Source organism: Ahaetulla prasina, chromosome 1 (assembly GCF_028640845.1).
Source record: "Ahaetulla prasina isolate Xishuangbanna chromosome 1, ASM2864084v1, whole genome shotgun sequence".
Lineage (NCBI taxonomy): Eukaryota > Metazoa > Chordata > Lepidosauria > Squamata > Colubridae > Ahaetulla > Ahaetulla prasina.
Genome location: NC_080539.1, coordinates 268009660 through 268030530, shown reverse-complemented (window position 1 = coordinate 268030530; position 20871 = coordinate 268009660). Strand labels below are relative to the sequence as shown.

The 20871-nt window shown below is 38.3% G+C and overlaps 1 protein-coding gene across 1 annotated transcript in view; it reads left to right on the top strand.

Annotated features, from left to right (window-relative positions):
* The window catches only part of KCNC1 (potassium voltage-gated channel subfamily C member 1), a 195093-nt gene that overhangs the window by 162319 nt on the left and 11903 nt on the right, over positions 1 to 20871 (top strand). Inside the window, exon 3 of the mRNA XM_058158549.1 lies at positions 11658 to 12591. Within this exon, the coding sequence (XP_058014532.1) occupies positions 11658 to 12591 (934 nt within the window). The remainder of the gene's footprint in view (positions 1 to 11657; positions 12592 to 20871) is intronic.

Sequence of the window (20871 nt, the reverse complement as noted above, 5' to 3'; positions counted from 1 at the left end):
CACAGACACTTTAGTCATCTTCTTGTTGTTATTGTTCAATCTCTAAGTCGTGTCCCACACTTCATGATCCCATAGACCAATTAGTCATTTTGCTACTAAGTATAGAAACAACATGCTCCACCCAGGAGTGTTTCTCAGCAATTCTCTCTTCCTTTGAAATAAATTTCTGTTTTGTTTTGTTTTTAATAAAAAAAAATATTTTTAAACAAACAAACAAACATGCAAACAAACAATACATCCTTAATCATTCAGTGTTTCATCTGAATGCATATTTTATGTCTTCTACTCCCTCCTCCATCATTTTCATATTATATTTCTATCATACCTTTATATTTACATCATTCTGCCCAAATTTCTTATGTTTATATTAATTCATCAATTATATATATATATATGTTTTCATAGGTTTTCACGGGTATAGGTATGTAGGTGTCTTGGCGTATTCAGGTCTTTTCCTGTGTAAGGTTGAAAGTATCTTGGCGACGTTTTGACGAGGTCTCACTCATCATCTTCAGGCTGGTGCTTTCGGCTTCGTGCTTCTGTGAGCAAAGTGTGGTCAGAGTTGCGGTCTCTCTATAAATACTGGTGGGGAGGTGAGGAGTGTTGCTGTGAGCAGGTTGGTTGGCTTTGTGGCTGCATCTTGATTGGTAGATGGAGTGGGTGTTTGCAGATTGATCGGCTGTTTCGTAGCATCCTGTGTGGGTGTGGTTCTAGTCTTTTGTGTTGTAACGACCTGGTTAATGGGCTGTGTGGAAACATCCTGAGTTCTGGGAATGTGACCTCCTGTAATGGTAATGGGCTTCCTGGAAATGTCCTGAGTTCTGGGAATGTGACCTCCTGAGTCTTGTGCTGTAACATCCTGGGTAATAGGTTGTGTTGTAATGTCCTGAGCTTTGGTGTTGTGGCCTCTGGAGTTTTGTGATGTGATGTCTTGAGCAGATGGCTGTGATGCAATATCCCAGGTTTTGGTTTGGCTCCGAGTCCGAGGTCTTGTCATGTGTTCCTGGCGTGTGTCAGCTTGCTTTGCGTGGGGATCGGAGGGGGGCGCAGCAGCCAGAGGTGCCAGCATGGTCTGGCTTCTGGATGGTGGTTGTGTTTTGTCTGTGGGATGGGTTTGGGTTTGAATCTGGTGAGGATGATTGGTGGTGGCATCGTGTGTTATCCTGGGTCCGGTGTCAATATTCGTGGCTGGGACTCGTTTGTTGATTAAGGTTAGTTTCCAGATGTCTGGTTGGCAGGAGGTGTCGTCCCATTTGTTCATGTTATGGGGGTGTTTCTCTATTTCGATGGCTTCCATAATTATTCTCTTGTTATAGTGTTCAGTTTTGGAGATTAATTTAGTTCCTTCAAAATCAATTTGATGTCCTGTGGTTTTAAGGTGCTGGAAAAGGGAGGTTTTTTCTTCTTTTCTGACTGCGTTCTTGTGTTCTGCGATGCATGCATTTATTCTCCTATTAGTTTGTCCAATGTATGTGGCTGGGCAGATTTTGCATGGTATTTCATAGACTCCTTAGTTTTCTAGCTGGATCTTTTCTTTGAGGTTTCTTAAGATGTTGGCTATTTTTTGGTTTGTGCAGAAGGCTGTCTTGATGTTGTGTTTGTGGAAAAATTTGCTGATTTTATCTGTGGTGCCTTTGATGTACAGGAGGAAGGCAATGCCGTTGTCTTGTTCTGTGTCTTGGTTCTCAGGTGGTGTCTCCCTTTGGATTAGGTTGCTAATTGTGTTTCTTTGAAATCCATTGGAGATTAATACGTTTGTGAGAGTGTGTAATTCAGTTTTCAGGTGGTCTTTGTCCGCTAGGCGTTTAGTTCAGGAGATGAGAGTCTTGACTACGGAATTAATCTTTGCAGGGTGGTGATGTGATTGTGCGTTTAAGTAGTGGTATGTGTTTTTTTCTGGTAGATGGTGTGTCCTAGGGAGCCGTTGGGTTTTTTGTAGATTAGGATGTCCAGAAAGGGGAGTTGGTTGTTAGCTTCTATTTCCATAGTGAATTGTATTTTGGGGTGTAGGCTGTTGAGATGTGTGAGGAAGTTGTCCAATTTCTCCTTTCCATGTGGCCAACAACCAACTCCCCTTTCATCCTAATCTACAAAAAAACCCAAGGGCTCCCTAGATATATATGTATATGTATATGTATATGTATATGTATATGTATATGTATATGTATATGTATATGTATATGTATATGTATATATGTATATGTATATATATATATATGTATATATACGTATATGTAGGTCTTTGGTTATTCCGGTTTTCTCCCGCGTAAAATTGAAAGTGTCTTGGCGACGTTTCGACGAAGTCTCATTCGTCATCTTCAGGCTTCAGCTCCGTGCTTCTGGGAGCAATGTGTGATCGCAGCTGATTCTTCCTTTTTAACTGCTAGTGTGGGTTTGAACTGATTGGGTGGGAGCTTGGCTGTGCTCTGATTGGATGGGGGTTTTTTTGTGCTCTGATTGGATGGGGGTGTGTCCTGTTTGGGTGGGGGCTTGGTTGTGCTCAGATTAGTCTGAGTTGCAGGGGGATTTGAGCTGGTGAGCTGCATTGCTGTTGTTTGGCTTCGTGTTTGTGGTCATGCTACATCTTCATAGTGGGTGTCAGTCTGCTGCATGTATGGATTGGAGGGGTTTGAAATGGCTAATGTTGCAGCTGCGGTCTGGCTTCTGGTCCTTGGTCGTGCTTCATGATCAGTGTGGGTTTGGGTCTGCTTTCTGGGTGGATGTGTGGTGGTGACATCCTGTGTGGACCTCGTGAGTGTGGGTCTGGTGTCATTCCTCGTGTTAGGGACTCGTTTGTCAATAAGGGCAGGTTTCCAAATGGCTGGTAGGCGGGAGGTGTCATCTCGTTTGTTCATGCTGTGTGGGCGTTTTTCTATCTCAATGGCTTCTCTGATTATTCTGTTGTTAAAGTGTTCAGTTTTGGCGATAGTTCTGGTCTTTTTAAAGTCAATATCATGTCCTGTGACTTTAAGTGTTGGACCAGGGAAGAAGTTGGTTCCTCTTTTTTGAATGAGTTCTTGTGTTCTTCAATGCGTGCACTTATTCTTCTGTTGGTTTGTCCAATGTATGTGGTGGGGCAGGCGGTGCATGGGATTTCATATACTCCTTGATTTTCTAACTCAATTTTGTCTTTGGGGTTTCTTAGGATGGTGGATATTTTTTGGTTTGTGCAGAATGCTGTCTTGATGTTGTGTTTGTGGAGGATCTTGCTGATTCTGTCTGTGGTGCCTTTTATATATGGGAGGAGGGCTGTGCCGTTTTCTTGTTCTCTGTCTTGGATTTTAGTGGGGGGTTCTTTTTGGATTAGTTTGGTAATCTTATTTCTCTGGAATCCATTGGATGTTAGTACGTTTGTGAGAGTGTGTAGTTCAGTTTTTAGGTGTTGTTCGTCAGCTAAGCGTTTTGTTCTGGAGATGAGTGTCTTGGCTACGGAGTTGATCTGTGCTGGGTGGTGGTGTGAGAGTGCGTGCAGATAGCGGTTTGTGTGTGTTTTCTTCTGGTAGATGGTGTGTCCTAGGGAGCCATTGGGTTTCCTGTAGACTAAGACATCTAGGAATGGAGGGAAGGGAAGTTGGTTGTTAACTTCTGTTTCCATGGTGAACTGTATTTTGGGGTGTAGGCTATTGAGGTGTGTGAGGAAGTTGTCAAGTTTGGAAGTTGTTACGCGGGAGAAAACCCGAATAACCAAAGATCTACATACAAACACCCGCGAAAACCTCAGAAAACATATATATATATATATATATATATATATATATATATATATATATATATATATATATATATATATATATATATATATATATATATATGTAGATCTTTGGTTATTCGGGTTTTCTCCTGCGTAAAATTGGAAGTGTCTTGGCGACGTTTCGACGAAGTCTCATTCGTCATCTTCAGGCTTCAGCTTCGTGCTTCTGGGAGCAATGTGTGATTGCAGCTGTTTCTTCCTTTTTAACTGCTAGTGGGGGTTTGAACTGATTGGGTGGGAGCTTGGCTGTGCTCTGATTGGATGGGGTTTTTTGTGCTCTGATTGGATGGGGGGTGTCCTGTTTGGGTGGGGGCTTGGTTGTGCTCAGATTAGTCTGAGTTGCAGGGGGATTTGAGCTGGTGAGCTGCATTGCTGTTGTTTGGCTTCGTGTTTGTGGTCATACTAAATCTTCATAGTGGGTGTCTGTCTGCTGTATGTCTTTCTGCTCACAAACGTACTAACATCCAATGGATTCCAGAGAAATAAGATTACCAAACTAATCCAAAAAGAACCCCCCACTAAAATCCAAGACAGAGAACAAGAAAACGGCACAGCCCTCCTCCCATATATAAAAGGCACCACAGACAGAATCAGCAAGATCCTCCACAAACATAACATCAAGACAGCATTCTGCACAAACCAAAAAATATCCACCATCCTAAGAAACCCCAAAGACAAAATTGAGTTAGAAAATCAAGGAGCATATGAAATCCCATGCACCGCCTGCCCCACCACATACATCGGACAAACCAACAGAAGAATAACTGCACGCATTGAAGAACACAAGAACTCAGTCAAAAAAGAGGAACCAACTTCTTCCCTGGTCCAACACCTTAAAGCCACAGGACACGATATTGACTTTAAAGACCAAAACTATCGTCAAAACTGAACACTTTAACAACAGAATAATCAGAGAAGCCATCGAGATAGAAAACGCCACACAGCATGAACAAACGAGATGATACCTCCCGCCTACCAGCCATTTGAAACCCGCCTTAATGACAAATGAGTCCCTAACACGAGGAATGACACCAGACCCACACTCACGAGGTCCACACAGGATGTCACCACCACACATCCACCCAGAAAGCAGACCCAAACCCACACTGATAAGGAAGCACAACCAAGGACCAGAAGCCAGACCGCAGCTGCAACATTAGCCATTTCAAACCCCTCCAATCCATACATGCAGCAGACTGACACCCACTATGAAGATGTAGCGACCACAAACACGAAGCCAAACAACAGCAATGCAGCTCACCAGCTCAATTCCCCTGCAACTCAGACTAATCTGAGCACAACCAAGACCCCACCCAAACAGGACACACCCCCAGCCAATCAGAGCACAAAAAAACCCCCATCCAATCAGAGCACAGCCAAGCTCCCACCCAATCAGTTCAAACCCCCACTAGCAGTTAAAAAGGAAGAAACAGCTGCAATCACACATTGCTCCCAGAAGCACAAAGCTGAAGCCTGAAGATGACGAATGAGACTTCGTCGAAACGTCGCCAAGACACTTCCAATTTTACGTGGGAGAAAACCCGAATAACCAAAGACCTACATACAAACACCCGCGAAAACCTCAGAATATATATATATAATTGCCCCCATACTTTAAAATATTCCAATTCTTCCTTTTCTTTAACTACCAATGTTAATCTATTCATTTCTGCACATTCAAATATTTTCTTAATTACTTCTCCCTCTAAAGGGATTTTCTCTGATTTCCAATTTTGCACTGAAATAAATTTCTGAAGTAGATTAATTTTCTGAAGCAAAACAGTTGGAAGAGAACCTGAAAGAAACAAATGGCAAAGAGATTATCTGCTAGCATTCGCAAACATATTTTCACGTTTGTGTAAATCTTGAGTACCTCTCAGTATTACAATGAAGTACTGCCAGATAACACGTTGATGGCAGAAAATGGCTTGCTACAGAATTCTAAAATGAAGAGAATGATGTCAAGGCCTTTTTCTCCACGCTTATTTACCCATGACTGAGCAGTTCTCCAAGAACTCACAGCTGATAGCTAGAAAAATGCAAAAACTTTTGAATATAGTGATGTCCAATTCTGATATTTAATCATTTAATCAATACTGATATTTAATCACTGACATTCAGTGAACTTTCCTTGGTGACCATAGCAACTACATGCCAACTAGCTTTCACAATGGGTCAACTTGTGGGGGGGGAGCCTTTGTCAGCCACAACATCCCATGACTATATCCCAACACTACACAAATAATATTTTTTGTAACAACAGAATATCTTGCCATGACAGCTCTTCTCTTATTACTTTCTATGCATTATCTGATTAGGAAGCATCAGAGACATGGAATTTGCATTAGTTAAGGCTGAATAATTATTTATCCTATTTGGAAAACTTTGCCTTTATGTTGCTTTCTTATCTATAATATAAATGCGATCTTTTCTGAAGCAGAAGAATGAAGATGATGATGATATTGTTCAACTATGTGAATTTTGAAATTATGATGTTCTGACTCATAAGTATAAAATTAGCATATATTTTTTGTGGGGGGAAAAATAGGTGTCTTATATCCTTTTAGTTCCATTCCTTAGAAGTGTCGTTGCTATAGGAATTAAACCTATCACAAAGCTGTGCTTTTGAATCTTTCCACGAATGTCATAGTGGCATTCTTCTGTTTTATTTCATTGCTTCCTGACTAGCCTTCCAATTAATTGTTAAAAGTTTTAGTTGATGCTCATTTCTAAGGCACTCAGTTTATTCCATTTTCATGTAAGAGAGCAATTCTATGCTATATAAGCGTATGGAGTAGTGATGTATTCCAGTGGTATCTGATAGTGCTGTTGAACTCAGAGAAAAAGGTGTTTTGAGTACATGGAAGTAGCTGGACAACTCTAGGAAGCTGCTTTTTAAGGAGTTACAGACAGATGTTTTGAGTGCATTCCTATATGCTCTGAAACATCTTCTTACTTTCATAGCTGAAGTCCTGTGCAGCACTTGGTCTAGCAAGAGTCAATGAGGATAGGAGCAAGGATTGCTTCTCAAAATCTTACACATTTGGAAGTCGCAATAAATAAAAATGCCCAGTGTCAACTGCTTGATTGCTCCCGCTTGGTTGCTTCAGCTCATTTCATATTAAATGGGAATCAGAATGGCTCATAGAGTCATAAGCCATATTTTATATCCTGGTTTGTGGTCCTGCTGTGTTACGAAACAAGCAATCCAAAGTTACTGGTTCACACACTAAACAAATAGTAGAGAGAAACAGCCTGAGTCTAGATTAAGCATACAGTAGTTTCATTCATCATAAGCCTATAATGTTTTAGTACAATCTCTGATTCTTTTTTTGTGGTGGGGGATTGATATTTAGTTGAACTGACAATCTTTATTTCGGAATATTTGTGTTTCACCTTTTAAGATAGCTATCTCCGGATCATTAATTCTCATTTCATAGATTGTAACTTGGTAGGCATGCCTAAGGCATTCTTTTAATGCATATGAATAAACCTATGTTCCCAATTTTACATTAATATGGCATTCTCACAAATGCTAGCAGCACTGGAGTGAAATAGAAGCAATACTCTCCTTGTAACTAATGGTTACATTGAAAATGACAGATGTAAAACAATCTATATTTATGTGGGGAAAAATAGGTGTCTTATATCCTTTTAGTTCCATTCCTTAGAAGTGTCGTTGCTATAGGAATTAAACCTATCACAAAGCTGTGCTTTTGAATCTTTCCACGAATGTCATAGTGGCATTCTTCTGTTTTATTTCATTGCTTCCTGACTAGCCTTCCAATTAATTGTTAAAAGTTTTAGTTGATGCTCATTTCTAAGGCACTCAGTTTATTCCATTTTCATGTAAGAGAGCAATTCTATGCTATATAAGCGTATGGAGTAGTGATGTATTCCAGTGGTATCTGATAGTGCTGTTGAACTCAGAGAAAAAGGTGTTTTGAGTACATGGAAGTAGCTGGACTAGGAAGCTGCTTTTTAAGGAGTTACAGACAGATGTTTTGAGTGCATTCCTATATGCTCTGAAACATCTTCTTACTTTCATAGCTGAAGTCCTGTGCAGCACTTGGTCTAGCAAGAGTCAATGAGGATAGGAGCAAGGATTGCTTCTCAAAATCTTACACATTTGGAAATCGCAATAAATAAAAATGCCCAGTGTCAACTGCTTGATTGCTCCCGCTTGGTTGCTTCAGCTCATTTCATATTAAATGGGAATCAGAATGGCTCATAGAGTCATAAGCCATATTTTATATCCTGGTTTGTGGTCCTGCTGTGTTACGAAACAAGCAATCCAAAGTTACTGGTTCACACACTAAACAAATAGTAGAGAGAAACAGCCTGAGTCTAGATTAAGCATACAGTAGTTTCATTCATCATAAGCCTATAATGTTTTAGTACAATCTCTGATTCTTTTTTTGTGGTGGGGGATTGATATTTAGTTGAACTGACAATCTTTATTTCGGAATATTTGTGTTTCACCTTTTAAGATAGCTATCTCCGGATCATTAATTCTCATTTCATAGATTGTAACTTGGTAGGCATGCCTAAGGCATTCTTTTAATGCATATGAATAAACCTATGTTCCCAATTTTACATTAATATGGCATTCTCACACAAATGCTAGCAGCACTGGAGTGAAATAGAAGCAATACTCTCCTTGTAACTAATGGTTACATTGAAAATGACAGATGTAAAACAATCTATATTTATGTTAAATTTGGGTGTCCTTAACAGAACGTTATCACCTTTAGGATTAACTATGCAATAACCTGAATAGACAAAGTGATTTCTGAATACAATCATGATAGTTGCACTATTTGGGTGAAGAACTATCTTAAAGCATGGTGCTCTTAAAGCACTTAAGACTTTTTCCAACTTCTGAGACCAGTAAAATAGAAAAAATGAAAACAACAAACATATAATTGGAGATATGCTTAATAAATACCTATCCATGAACTTTAAATAGTTATTTAAATAGTTACCTGACATTAGCAAGTTTCAAGTGTTATACAGTAATAAATTATGCATTCCTGATTTTCTGTTATAAAACCCTGTGACTTTGGCTGGATGTTTTAGCTGAGTTTCTTGGAACAAGGGCTTTGCAGGATCAAGGCTTCATGTCAGCACCAGGTCATGTGTATGAAACAGCATAGGCAGGTGGGTGGATAATGGACTGAAAGCTGGGATTTTAAGCATGAGAAGTACTACTTTCCTGATGTTACTTACAGCATTAAACAATACAATATTTTATTTTATTTTATTTGTATTTAATTTAATAATTTAAAGTATACTAGCAGCTCTGTTCAAAAACAACAAACATATAATTGGAGATATGCTTAATAAATACCTATCCATGAACTTTAAATAGTTATTTAAATAGTTATTTAAATAGTTATTTAAATAGTTATTTAAATAGTTATTTAAATAGTTATTTAAATAGTTATTTAAATAGTTATTTAAATAGTTATTTAAATAGTTATTTAAATAGTTACCTGACATTAGCAAGTTTCAAGTGTTATACAGTAATAAATTATGCATTCCTGATTTTCTGTTATAAAACCCTGTGACTTTGGCTGGATGTTTTAGCTGAGTTTCTTGGAACAAGGCTTGCATATTGAAGCTTTCCCCCTCAGTGCTAAAACTTACTAACTATAGTAGTATCAGCTGTCATGAGATAAAATGGTAAACATTGGGAATTTTCTGCTATATTAAATGAACAATTGGGCTGGCTCTTTTCACTGATGTCATCTAAAAGTAATCACACCATATCATATATTTTGGCCAAACACTTTCCTGCATTTAATGCCTCTCTTTTATGATTCCAGAATGTTGAAACAACATCCACCTTCCTCTTTGAAGCAAAATGTAAACATGCTAATTTTTTTTTTTTTAAAAAGAGAGAACTTGCAAAAAAAAAAATTCCATACAAGAGAATGAGATAAAGATTCCCGAGATGGTTCCTGAATTATATGTGAGCCTTCTCTTTGCTCATTAATTAACTAAGCCAGACCTGATTACTGAATGAGTACCAAGAATCTGCATTTAGGTGTTTGTGCTAGCCTTATTTTTTTAAAAAAAAATGCCTACCTTCTTATTCATTGCTGCATTTCTTTCATTTGAATTTATGACCTGTTTTGCTTTTAATGCAGATATTCAAGGCTTGCATATTGAAGCTTTCCCCCTCAGTGCTAAAACTTACTAACTATAGTAGTATCAGCTGTCATGAGATAAAATGGTAAACATTGGGAATTTTCTGCTATATTAAATGAACAATTGGGCTGGCTCTTTTCACTGATGTCATCTAAAAGTAATCACACCATATCATATATTTTGGCCAAACACTTTCCTGCATTTAATGCCTCTCTTTTATGATTCCAGAATGTTGAAACAACATCCACCTTCCTCTTTGAAGCAAAATGTAAACATGCTAATTTTTTTTTTTTTAAAAAGAGAGAACTTGCAAAAAAAAAAATTCCATACAAGAGAATGAGATAAAGATTCCCGAGATGGTTCCTGAATTATATGTGAGCCTTCTCTTTGCTCATTAATTAACTAAGCCAGACCTGATTACTGAATGAGTACCAAGAATCTGCATTTAGGTGTTTGTGCTAGCCTTATTTTTTTTTAATGAGTCACAAATGGACCTCTGTATGCTTGGTGATCTTTCTATTCTTCCCAAAGAAACTTAATTCTCTAACTATTTTCTTCTTCTTCTTTTTTTCTTTCTACAGTACATCGCATTTGCTTCCCTCTTCTTCATTCTGGTTTCCATCACCACCTTTTGCCTCGAGACCCATGAGAGATTTAATCCTATCGTTAACAAGACAGAGAAGGAAATTGTTGGCAATGACACCCAGGTGCGGGTCTATCAGGAGACTGAGACGGAGGCTTTTCTGACCTACATTGAAGGGGTCTCGTGATTTGGTTTACTTTTGAGTTTCTGATGAGGTCATTTTCTGCCCCAACAAGATGGAATTTATCAAAACACCTTGAATATCATTGACTTTGTGGCCATTCTCCTTTTACCTGGAGGTTGGACTCAGTGGCCTGTCTTCCAAAGCCGCTAAGGATGTCTTGGGCTTCTTGAGGGTGGTCCGGTTTGTGCAATTCTGCGAATTTTCAAGCTGACTGCCATTTCGGTTTTGGGTCATACTCTCCGTGCCAGCACAAACGAATTCTTGCTGCTCATCATCTTCTTAGCACTGGGCGTCTTAATCTTTGCCACGATGATCTACTACGCTGAGAGAATAGGTGCTAAACCCAACGACCCTAGTGCCAGCGAACACACACATTTTAAAAATATCCCCATTGGCTTCTGGTGGGCTGTTGTCACCATGACTACCCTGGGCTACGGAGACATGTATCCTCAGACTTGGTCAGGCATGCTGGTGGGGGCCCTCTGTGCTCTCGCAGGCGTGCTGACCATTGCCATGCCTGTACCCGTCATTGTGAACAATTTTTTCACTGATGTCATCTAAAAGTAATCACACCATATCATATATTTTGGCCAAACACTTTCCTGCATTTAATGCCTCTCTTTTATGATTCCAGAATGTTGAAACAACATCCACCTTCCTCTTTGAAGCAAAATGTAAACATGCTAATTTTTTTTTTTAAAAAAAGAGAGAACTCGCAAAAAAAAAAATTCCATACAAGAGAATGAGATAAAGATTCCCGAGATGGTTCCTGAATTATATGTGAGCCTTCTCTTTGCTCATTAATTAACTAAGCCAACCTGATTACTGAATGAGTACCAAGAATCTGCATTTAGGTGTTTGTGCTAGCCTTATTTTTTTTTAATGAGTCAAAAATGGACCTCTGTATGCTTGGTGATCTTTCTATTCTTCCCAAAGAAACTTAATTCTCTAACTATTTTCTTCTTCTTCTTTTTTTCTTTCTACAGTACATCGCATTTGCTTCCCTCTTCTTCATTCTGGTTTCCATCACCACCTTTTGCCTCGAGACCCATGAGAGATTTAATCCTATCGTTAACAAGACAGAGAAGGAAATTGTTGGCAATGACACCCAGGTGCGGGTCTATCAGGAGACTGAGACGGAGGCTTTTCTGACCTACATTGAAGGGGTCTGCGTGATTTGGTTTACTTTTGAGTTTCTGATGAGGGTCATTTTCTGCCCCAACAAGATGGAATTTATCAAAAACACCTTGAATATCATTGACTTTGTGGCCATTCTCCCTTTTTACCTGGAGGTTGGACTCAGTGGCCTGTCTTCCAAAGCCGCTAAGGACGTCTTGGGCTTCTTGAGGGTGGTCCGGTTTGTGCGAATTCTGCGAATTTTCAAGCTGACTCGCCATTTCGTAGGCCTGCGGGTTTTGGGTCATACTCTCCGTGCCAGCACAAACGAATTCTTGCTGCTCATCATCTTCTTAGCACTGGGCGTCTTAATCTTTGCCACGATGATCTACTACGCTGAGAGAATAGGTGCTAAACCCAACGACCCTAGTGCCAGCGAACACACACATTTTAAAAATATCCCCATTGGCTTCTGGTGGGCTGTTGTCACCATGACTACCCTGGGCTACGGAGACATGTATCCTCAGACTTGGTCAGGCATGCTGGTGGGGGCCCTCTGTGCTCTCGCAGGCGTGCTGACCATTGCCATGCCTGTACCCGTCATTGTGAACAATTTTGGAATGTATTACTCCTTAGCTATGGCTAAGCAGAAGCTACCAAAGAAAAAAAAGAAGCATATCCCGCGGCCGCCCCAGCTGGGATCCCCCAATTATTGTAAATCTGTCATAAACTCTCCACACCACAGTACTCAGAGCGACACATGCCCACTCGCCCAAGAAGAAATGTTAGAAATTAACAGAGCAGGTAGGAAACCTCTTAGAGGAATGTCCATCTGACTTTTAATCTCCATCCTTTCTAGAGCTTGAAAGATTCAGTCAGACTGCATTCTTAGCCCAATGGATAGCACGTTATCCCATTATTGTCCCACTGCCACAAATGGAATCATGTGTGGGACGTACAGGTTACAGGGACAGGTGACAAACAGGAGAAGCTGATGAACAAAATTTAGCACTGCACAGGTTTGTTAGGAGCTCTCAGATCAGTCCTGTTTAACGGGATCCTTAAAGGCTCTGAAGGAATAACTAGATTGAGGAATATTTTCAGAGTTCTATAATTTTCACTGACAGACTACATTTTTTATTTCAAGATGGTTCACCAAGATTGTCTGCTGCCTAGCACGTTAGCCGTCAAGGGCACAGCTTTTGCCCCAGAAAGAAAACACAAACATAACAATACATTTTCCCCTAGCTAGCTACTTTCCTTTTAGATTTAGCTACTTCTAAAGTTGTAGAAAACCATTTGGGGGATTAGAAGAACAAAGCGAACAGTAACTTACATCTACATGCAGATCCATAAGAAAAACACTCCCCCCCCTCAAGTGGTTTACTTATTTACTTATTAGAATGGCAGCTTAGATTTCTGAAAGACATGTGATGAGGTTCAGAAAGGAACAAAGCTAAACATAAGGATTTTATTCTGTGGCAGGCAATTCCAACTCAGTAGGATCATACAGAAGCTTAGCACTTAGCATTCAAAACACAAGGCTCATCAATGCTTTCTCGTGAAAACTTAGTCTACAATCAACAGCTTCTTCAACCATCTACTATTAAAAGGCTGAAGGAAAAAGGGGAGCATGGTGGCCATTGGGGGCAGATTTCTTCTGAAGAGCCTTGAGCGATAATCTCACAGGGTATCTTTTTTAAAAACAAACAAACAAACAAACAAACCATAGAGATAAACGAAAGCAATAAGAAAATAATTCCATTCGGACGAAACTATTTTTCACATTGGTTCAACATAGAGGTTGGGGAATAACAATACTAGTCATCATGGAATATGTTATAATATCCCATGGCTAGTGGTCAGTTATGGGACTATCTCAGTTTTATGAGATTCCTCAAAGAGCACACAAACATACAGGGCTTTGATCTGATTAGTTCAACCCCATAATCTACCTCTATCCATGGAATATCATTGACCTATTCTGTGGGGGAAAAAATGTAATTTTAAGAAAAACAGACACCAATTTTTTTGGCTGGTGAAATCAATGTAAGTTGCAAGCCATGTGCAACATTCAGCCTAAGTGTTGTGGGGGGGGGGACATTTCTGATTGGTCTATATCGAGAAAAGAATTATCATTTATACAGCAGTTCATGCTAAACTTTAGGGGTAAGAATCTGTTTAAAAGGATGAGCTTATGATGGTCTTGCAGTACCATTTATTTGTTTACTTTTGTGGAAAATCTAATTTATTGCTCCATGCGGTGAGGACTCTTCTCTTTCCATCTCATAGCCATGCATGCGGATGCTATTGAAAGAACACAAAAGAAGTATAACTTTCCTTTGTGTGTGTGGCTTCACCAGTGCCAAATGCTAATTTCTAAGAGATGGCAAAGAGATAGTACAACTTTTCAGTTATTTCGTTGTGGAACTTGAAAATCCATCCAGATGGGTAAAGTTTTCATTTTTGCCTCTTTTCTTTCCTGTGGATTTTTTTTTTTAATCCTTTAATTTAATTTGAAGACTTCCATTGCTCCAGGCTGGCCACAATCCATGCAAATGACTGCCTCTTTACTATTTTACCCTTTGCACATACCTACGCATTCTTCTCAGGTTGCAAATGCTTATCACAAAGTCATCACCAAGAATAATGCAACTTCTTCATGAGTAAAGAAGTACATGTATGATTCTGTAACCCAGGGACGATAAAACAATGCTTATGAAGCACTATGCTGCATACTTCCAATTGCTGAAGAATGTCCCTGCTTATTGGGTGCCTATAATCCAGAGAACCAATTGGTTTTCACGAAGGCTCTAAAATCATATGTGACCCTTGTGTGTAAAAAAAAAACAAAAAACGGTCTGTGGCCATCTGTTATCATTGGTCTATTTCTTCTCACATGTAGAATTATGTGCAGTATGACGTGAACTGTACTGTATATGATATAAGCCAAGCAGCTCTTTTGTACTGGTTATGACTGGGCTAGCACTTCTATGCAGCTCAGTTCATGTTAGGACGTCAACAAATGGTTCTATACATGAAAAGGGTTATGTGCAGAAAACAATTGGCCAGCTTGCATGCATGAGCCTTAAAGTCAACAGTTTGTTTGTGCTTTTCATCAGCTCTAAGAGCCCATTTGTAATTTGTTTAATAGAGTTGGATTACAGTACCTGGTTGTTTATTCAATACAATAGAAGCAAATGTTTAATACTTAATTGGCAGGGAAAGCATTAAGGAGTTGAGGAGGCTTTTGTCATATCCAGAATAAAGAGATATGGAGATTCCAAGGTGATAAAGTAAATCCTATTCCCTGTATACAAATGCCATCATAAGTTAAACTTCTAAGTATCAGCCACAGATATCCCAAACCTAGAAATGAAAAGCTACCAAAGAGAATCACAACCAATACCCAATTATCAGTGGATGTTGACCTATAAAATAGATAGCATCTAAGAACGACTGTAGATGCCCACTTTATCCTGGGTTTCTTTAATTACTCTCATTTTCATATCTGAAGAAACATGCTTTCTTTACCGTTTGGTTATAATTCCTACCATGCAGTGATCAGCTACTACTTTGTTGAATAGAATACAAGGAAGTAAGTTCCTTCAGAGGCAGATTTAATGAATGTTCTGTGCACCTTGCAATAAGATATTGATCAGTGGTAGTCCGTTTCTGGTGCAGTAGGAAATTTTAAAATTGGATTATTCTACTCTAAACGTATTAAAATAACCCAAATTTTATTTGAATCTTCCTCTAATGACTGCTGCTAGTAGTAGCAATAGTAACACTAGTAAATTCCAGTGCAAAAATATTCCTTCATGTTTGGACAAGTCTTTGTTTTCTCCAGCTTTTACAGTCCGTATTAAGGAAGAGGCAGATTTTTTTTTCCTAAACAGTTTTGGAGTGATTAAAAGGCTACGGAAAAGAGTAAAATGGGTGCATTTGTGCATCAGATATCAAGCTGTCAATAGTCTAAGAGAAATATTTTTAGAGGTCTCACCAACATTACATTAAACATTTTTCTGCTGAGACTGATGAGGCTGGAGAAACTCACTGTGTGATTGCATGATAGCATACAATAGGAAATCTGAAGGCTAAAGCGTGATGAGGTTAAGGAGGAAAAGATGGCTGAGGGATGCAGCTTTATTATACAGAGTTTATCATGCTTAGTCACATCTTATAGAGGATCATTTGGTATGGATCCATTCTGAACTGAAACAGCAAATCATAAACAATTACCCGTTGCCATTTTTGATTCTTTTGAGGCACGAACGTGAGATTTTTCTAGATTTTAACTGAAAGTCAATTTCACTTTGACTCTCTGCTTTTGCTGTGCCAGAGATAGAGAACACAAGTAGAAACTGAACAGAATTTGAAGACTTGTTTGCTTATTTCCCAAACTTGCACTGAATTTGATTTATTATTGGAACGTTTCATTCAACCTTGACTTAACTTGTCTCCTTAGCATCAACCATAATGGTCTAAAATTCTACATTTCTTTATTAAAACATATGAGTTTGAATAGGATGCCTTGTGTTTTCTCCTCCAAAATTATCTATACTGAGGGATTAGGTTAAAAGATAGGAACTGGCCCAAATTAACCCTCTCAGTGGCTGAGGTAAATTAGATCCTGACGTTCCGTGCTTCTAGGCTTTCATATTCACTGTGTGATTGCATGATAGCATACAATAGGAAATCTGAAGGCTAAAGCGTGATGAGGTTAAGGAGGAAAAGATTGCTGAGGGATGCAGCTTTATTATACAGAGTTTATCATGCTTAGTCACATCTTATAGAGGATCATTTGGTATGGATCCATTCTGAACTGAAACAGCAAATCATAAACAATTACCCGTTGCCATTTTTGATTCTTTTGAGGCACGAACGTGAGATTTTTCTAGATTTTAACTGAAAGTCAATTTCACTTTGACTCTCTGCTTTTGCTGTGCCAGAGATAGAGAACACAAGTAGAAACTGAACAGAATTTGAAGACTTGTTTGCTTATTTCCCAAACTTGCACTGAATTTGATTTATTATTGGAACGTTTCATTCAACCTTGACTTAACTTGTCTCCTTAGCATCAACCATAATGGTCTAAAATTCTACATTTCTTTATTAAAACATATGAGTTTGAATAGGATGCCTTGTGTTTTCTCCTCCAAAATTATCTATACTGAGGGATTAGGTTAAAAGATAGGAACTGGCCCAAATTAACCCTCTCAGTGGCTGAGGTAAATTAGATCCTGACGTTCCGTGCTTCTAGGCTTTCATATTCACTGTGATACTACCCTGGCTGTCTTTTCAGCATATCCCAATTCCATGTCTTTGTACTTAAAAGAAATAACTCAATGACGCTGTTATTGATCATCCCAATTTGAAATTCTAGCTTCAGCATTACAATACCATCTCTCTGTCTAGGAATGTCTAAATCCTGGATTCAGTCATGTGTGATTAATAAATAGAGGCAACTGTGTAACAGTTCCTTAAATACCAAGATTGGACAATCATTCACTCTGCATGCAATGAAAGCCTAGCAGCAATGTTATGTAGTTGACTTTGGAAATTTGTGAATGTGAATGTCAGTCACCCAATTGAAACTGGGTAGGAACAAAATGAGCATCTCTCTGCCTTGTGGCATTATCCAAATCTATTTGCTTCACTGAAAATGATGCAATCACAGGTCACGTTGACAGCCATTTGACCTTCAATGGTCACTTTCTACACCAGTGCTGATCAACATCAAAGCAGCTGCGCCAAAAAACCCCCACCCCAAAATCCAAAATAATAATCTGATCAGAATTCGGAATTATATCTTAAAATCAGAACTTGTAATAAGATGGGAAGCCTAAAGCACTGGTGATTTGAATCCTAGAGCTGGTGATAAAGGTGTATACTAGGCCACTAACAGAAAACAAATGAATGGTTAGCTTGCACAATTAGAAAAGGGAGCAAACAATCATTTCATAGGGATCTTTTCAGTGTACTTTTTCTTACTCTCTTATACATGATGTAAACTTCTGCTAAGGTCCTTCTGCATCTGCTATTTTCATTAACTAGCCATTCTCACGCTCATGGTCCTTCACATTCATTCACACTCCATGAATGGCATAGATGATCACCATGTTGCAGTGTTTATTATCTAAGAACATATCTAAACTCAGGGATCTTAAAGGGTAACAGGGAGAAGTAGTACCCAATTAAATCTCCCTCTCCCAGCTGTACATTGAATGTAATATAATATTCTTCAATGTTTGACTTGTGCATAGCGCATCGTAACAGAGCATTGCTATGGTTTTAGTATGATTTCATAGATAGGGCCACTATCTATGATGGGCCGTAAGTACTGCAAGACCACTTCAAGTTCCGAGATACATTTTGGGAAGTGCTGCTGGGAACAAACCTTTTTTTCAGGATTACCCAACTGAAACTTTCCAGAGTGACCTGTAAAGAAAAGACTGCCTGACCTTCTCATACTTATTTTAACCCCTTGGCTTCAGCAGTTAGTAAACATTGTGCTACCTCATTCATTTTTAGAGACATGAGATATTGTGTCTCTAAAAATGGGGGTATTGTCTAGGAGGGAGATCACAATATTGGCCAGTAAGATTTGAGAGAGGTTATTTGCTGAAAGATCTTTACTGGGACCTACACTTCCTGGAGGGATCCAATTCAACACGCTGGTGAGTAACTACTCACAGGTAGGTTGGGTTTAAGGGCCTTTGGGTTTAATATGCTAAGCTAAAATTTATCAAGATAAGCTCTATTGCTAGACAGATGACATTGAATCACACACTTAGATACATGCATAAGATAATTCTAAGTTTTATGAAAAGCAATATTACTTTTTGGTTCAAAAAGCTAAAAGTATAAAGTTTTGAGATAGTTAAAATCAGCTTCTGTGTAGAAACAACTGAAGTCTTTACATGTTCTTCATGTTTCTCTTTTTCTCTCTTTCTCACTATTTGGTTTATTTATTTGTTTCTTTATTTATTTACTCCTATATGTTGCTTCCAACTTATGTATGTTACAGACTGTCACATTTTATATTCTGAAGTTTTTCTTCAATTGTCATCAACCTGAGTTCCATACTGGGCAACAGAAGGACATTAGAGTACAGTTCTTTAAATCCAACACAAGAAGGGATATCACAGGCTGTAGGTAAACTCCACTGAGGTTGTGACACACATACAAATCCTGATGAAAAAGGTATAAATACCAAAAGAAAAAGTAAGTACTTGATGCAACATGGCACTAATTGGCTATGTTGCTCTCTTTAGTACTATCTGCATGGAAAACAAGTTAAGTTGCATAGCTCTCCAGCAGAATAATTCCAAAATGTATCCGCTGTAAGAGGATTCCACTACTGCTTTCAAAATCACTTCTGTCATAGCTCGAAGCTGTACTTGTATCCATCATCTTTCTAAGCTGTCATTTTCTCACGTCATCATTACTTGTCTGAGTTTTCTTGTCTCTTCTGTAATTCTTCTCTGTTATAATTAATGGCAAATGTGCTACCCTACCCTTAACAAGCAAAATGAGTCCATGGTTTTCAGTGGAACTACTCCTAAGAGAGGGTACTTAGCAGCGGAATAAGTCATCTCCTTTCACAGCAAACTATGGAGCAGAGTTGGAGTCCTTTTGGAATTCCACTGGTGTTCTGGTATACATAGATATCTAATGTTTCTTTCTGAGCACAGTCTGCTCCACAAGGCAGACAAATATTTTGTTGATCTAGAGCCTGACTGAAAATGTCCCTTTTGTTTTCAATGAAGCAAATCTTGATAGCGCTTTTGTGTTTATTTCTCAACAAAAAGAGAAATAAATATATAGATGTATCATTCTGAATGCAGAAGGCTGGATCCTAATTTATCATATATTAGTTGAGCCTAACTTAAGCCATGTTGATTAAAGTATGAGTAACTAAAAACAATTCCATTAGAAATATGCATAAAGATAAGGGATGGGGTGGGAAGAAGAGCAAACAAAAAGGATATTAACAATTCAGCTCAAGAACCCAAAAATTCTAAACTTAACAGTGTAAAATGCAATTTCACAAAACGGAGTTAAGTGTATAATTGAATCAGAATTTTACCACATCTAATGAAACCATGTATATAATCAAACCAATATTTTCATTTGGAACTAAACTAATAGCTAAACAACTTGATCTCAGTTAATACTTAAACAAAAATGGATTTTTACGAAGAAAAACTCCTTTTTTAAAGTTAATTTTAAAAATTCTTTATTTTTAAAAAATATTTTTTAAGTTTGGTTCCATTGTGTCAGGTCTGATCTTTGGCAATTATACAGATAAATGCCCACCTTCTCAACCTGCTACAACCAATAATTCATATTTCTTCCAGGATAGTCCAGGCAACTCCTAAACCCCATTGATCCATCTGTTCTATTCTCTTTTTTCCACTTTCCTCAATTTTGCCAAGCATTGTTGTTTTTTCTACTCCATTGCCTGCTCACATCTATAGCCCAAAGTAAGTGTGATTTTCTGCTTTCTGCTCATCGCTTCAAGTGACTAATTAGGACATTATTTCACCCAGAGCCAACTGGATTTTCTTGAAGTCCATGGTACTTAATAATGGTTTCTAAATCTTTTTTTTTTATTTGCATTTATATCCGCCCTTCTCCGAAGACTCAGGGCGGTTTATACTATGTCAAGCAATTTAAATCATTTATGTTTTATCTTTTGATCTCTCTCAATGTCCAGCTTTCAGAGTTGCATATTACTCTTAAGTAATATGTTACTAAAGTTTAGGTTTACTAAAGTAAAGCTAAAGTAATATGTTACTAAAGTAAAGCTGTTACTTTAATTATTCTGATTTTTGTTGTCACAGAAATACCCTTGATCTTGTCTAACCTTGCTTTCTTCCCATGAATCAAACTATTCAGTTATTCGTTTTGAGCTCTGAATCCCAGAAAACCAAAACTATCATCTATATTCACTCCCTCGCATCAGCTGTGAGTTCATTAGCGAGCCAGTTGACGTTACCTTTGTAACTGTAATCTTTAACTTTAATCCATATTGTTCGCTTTCCAGGTTTGCTTATTTAATGAGCTCATTTCAGCCTT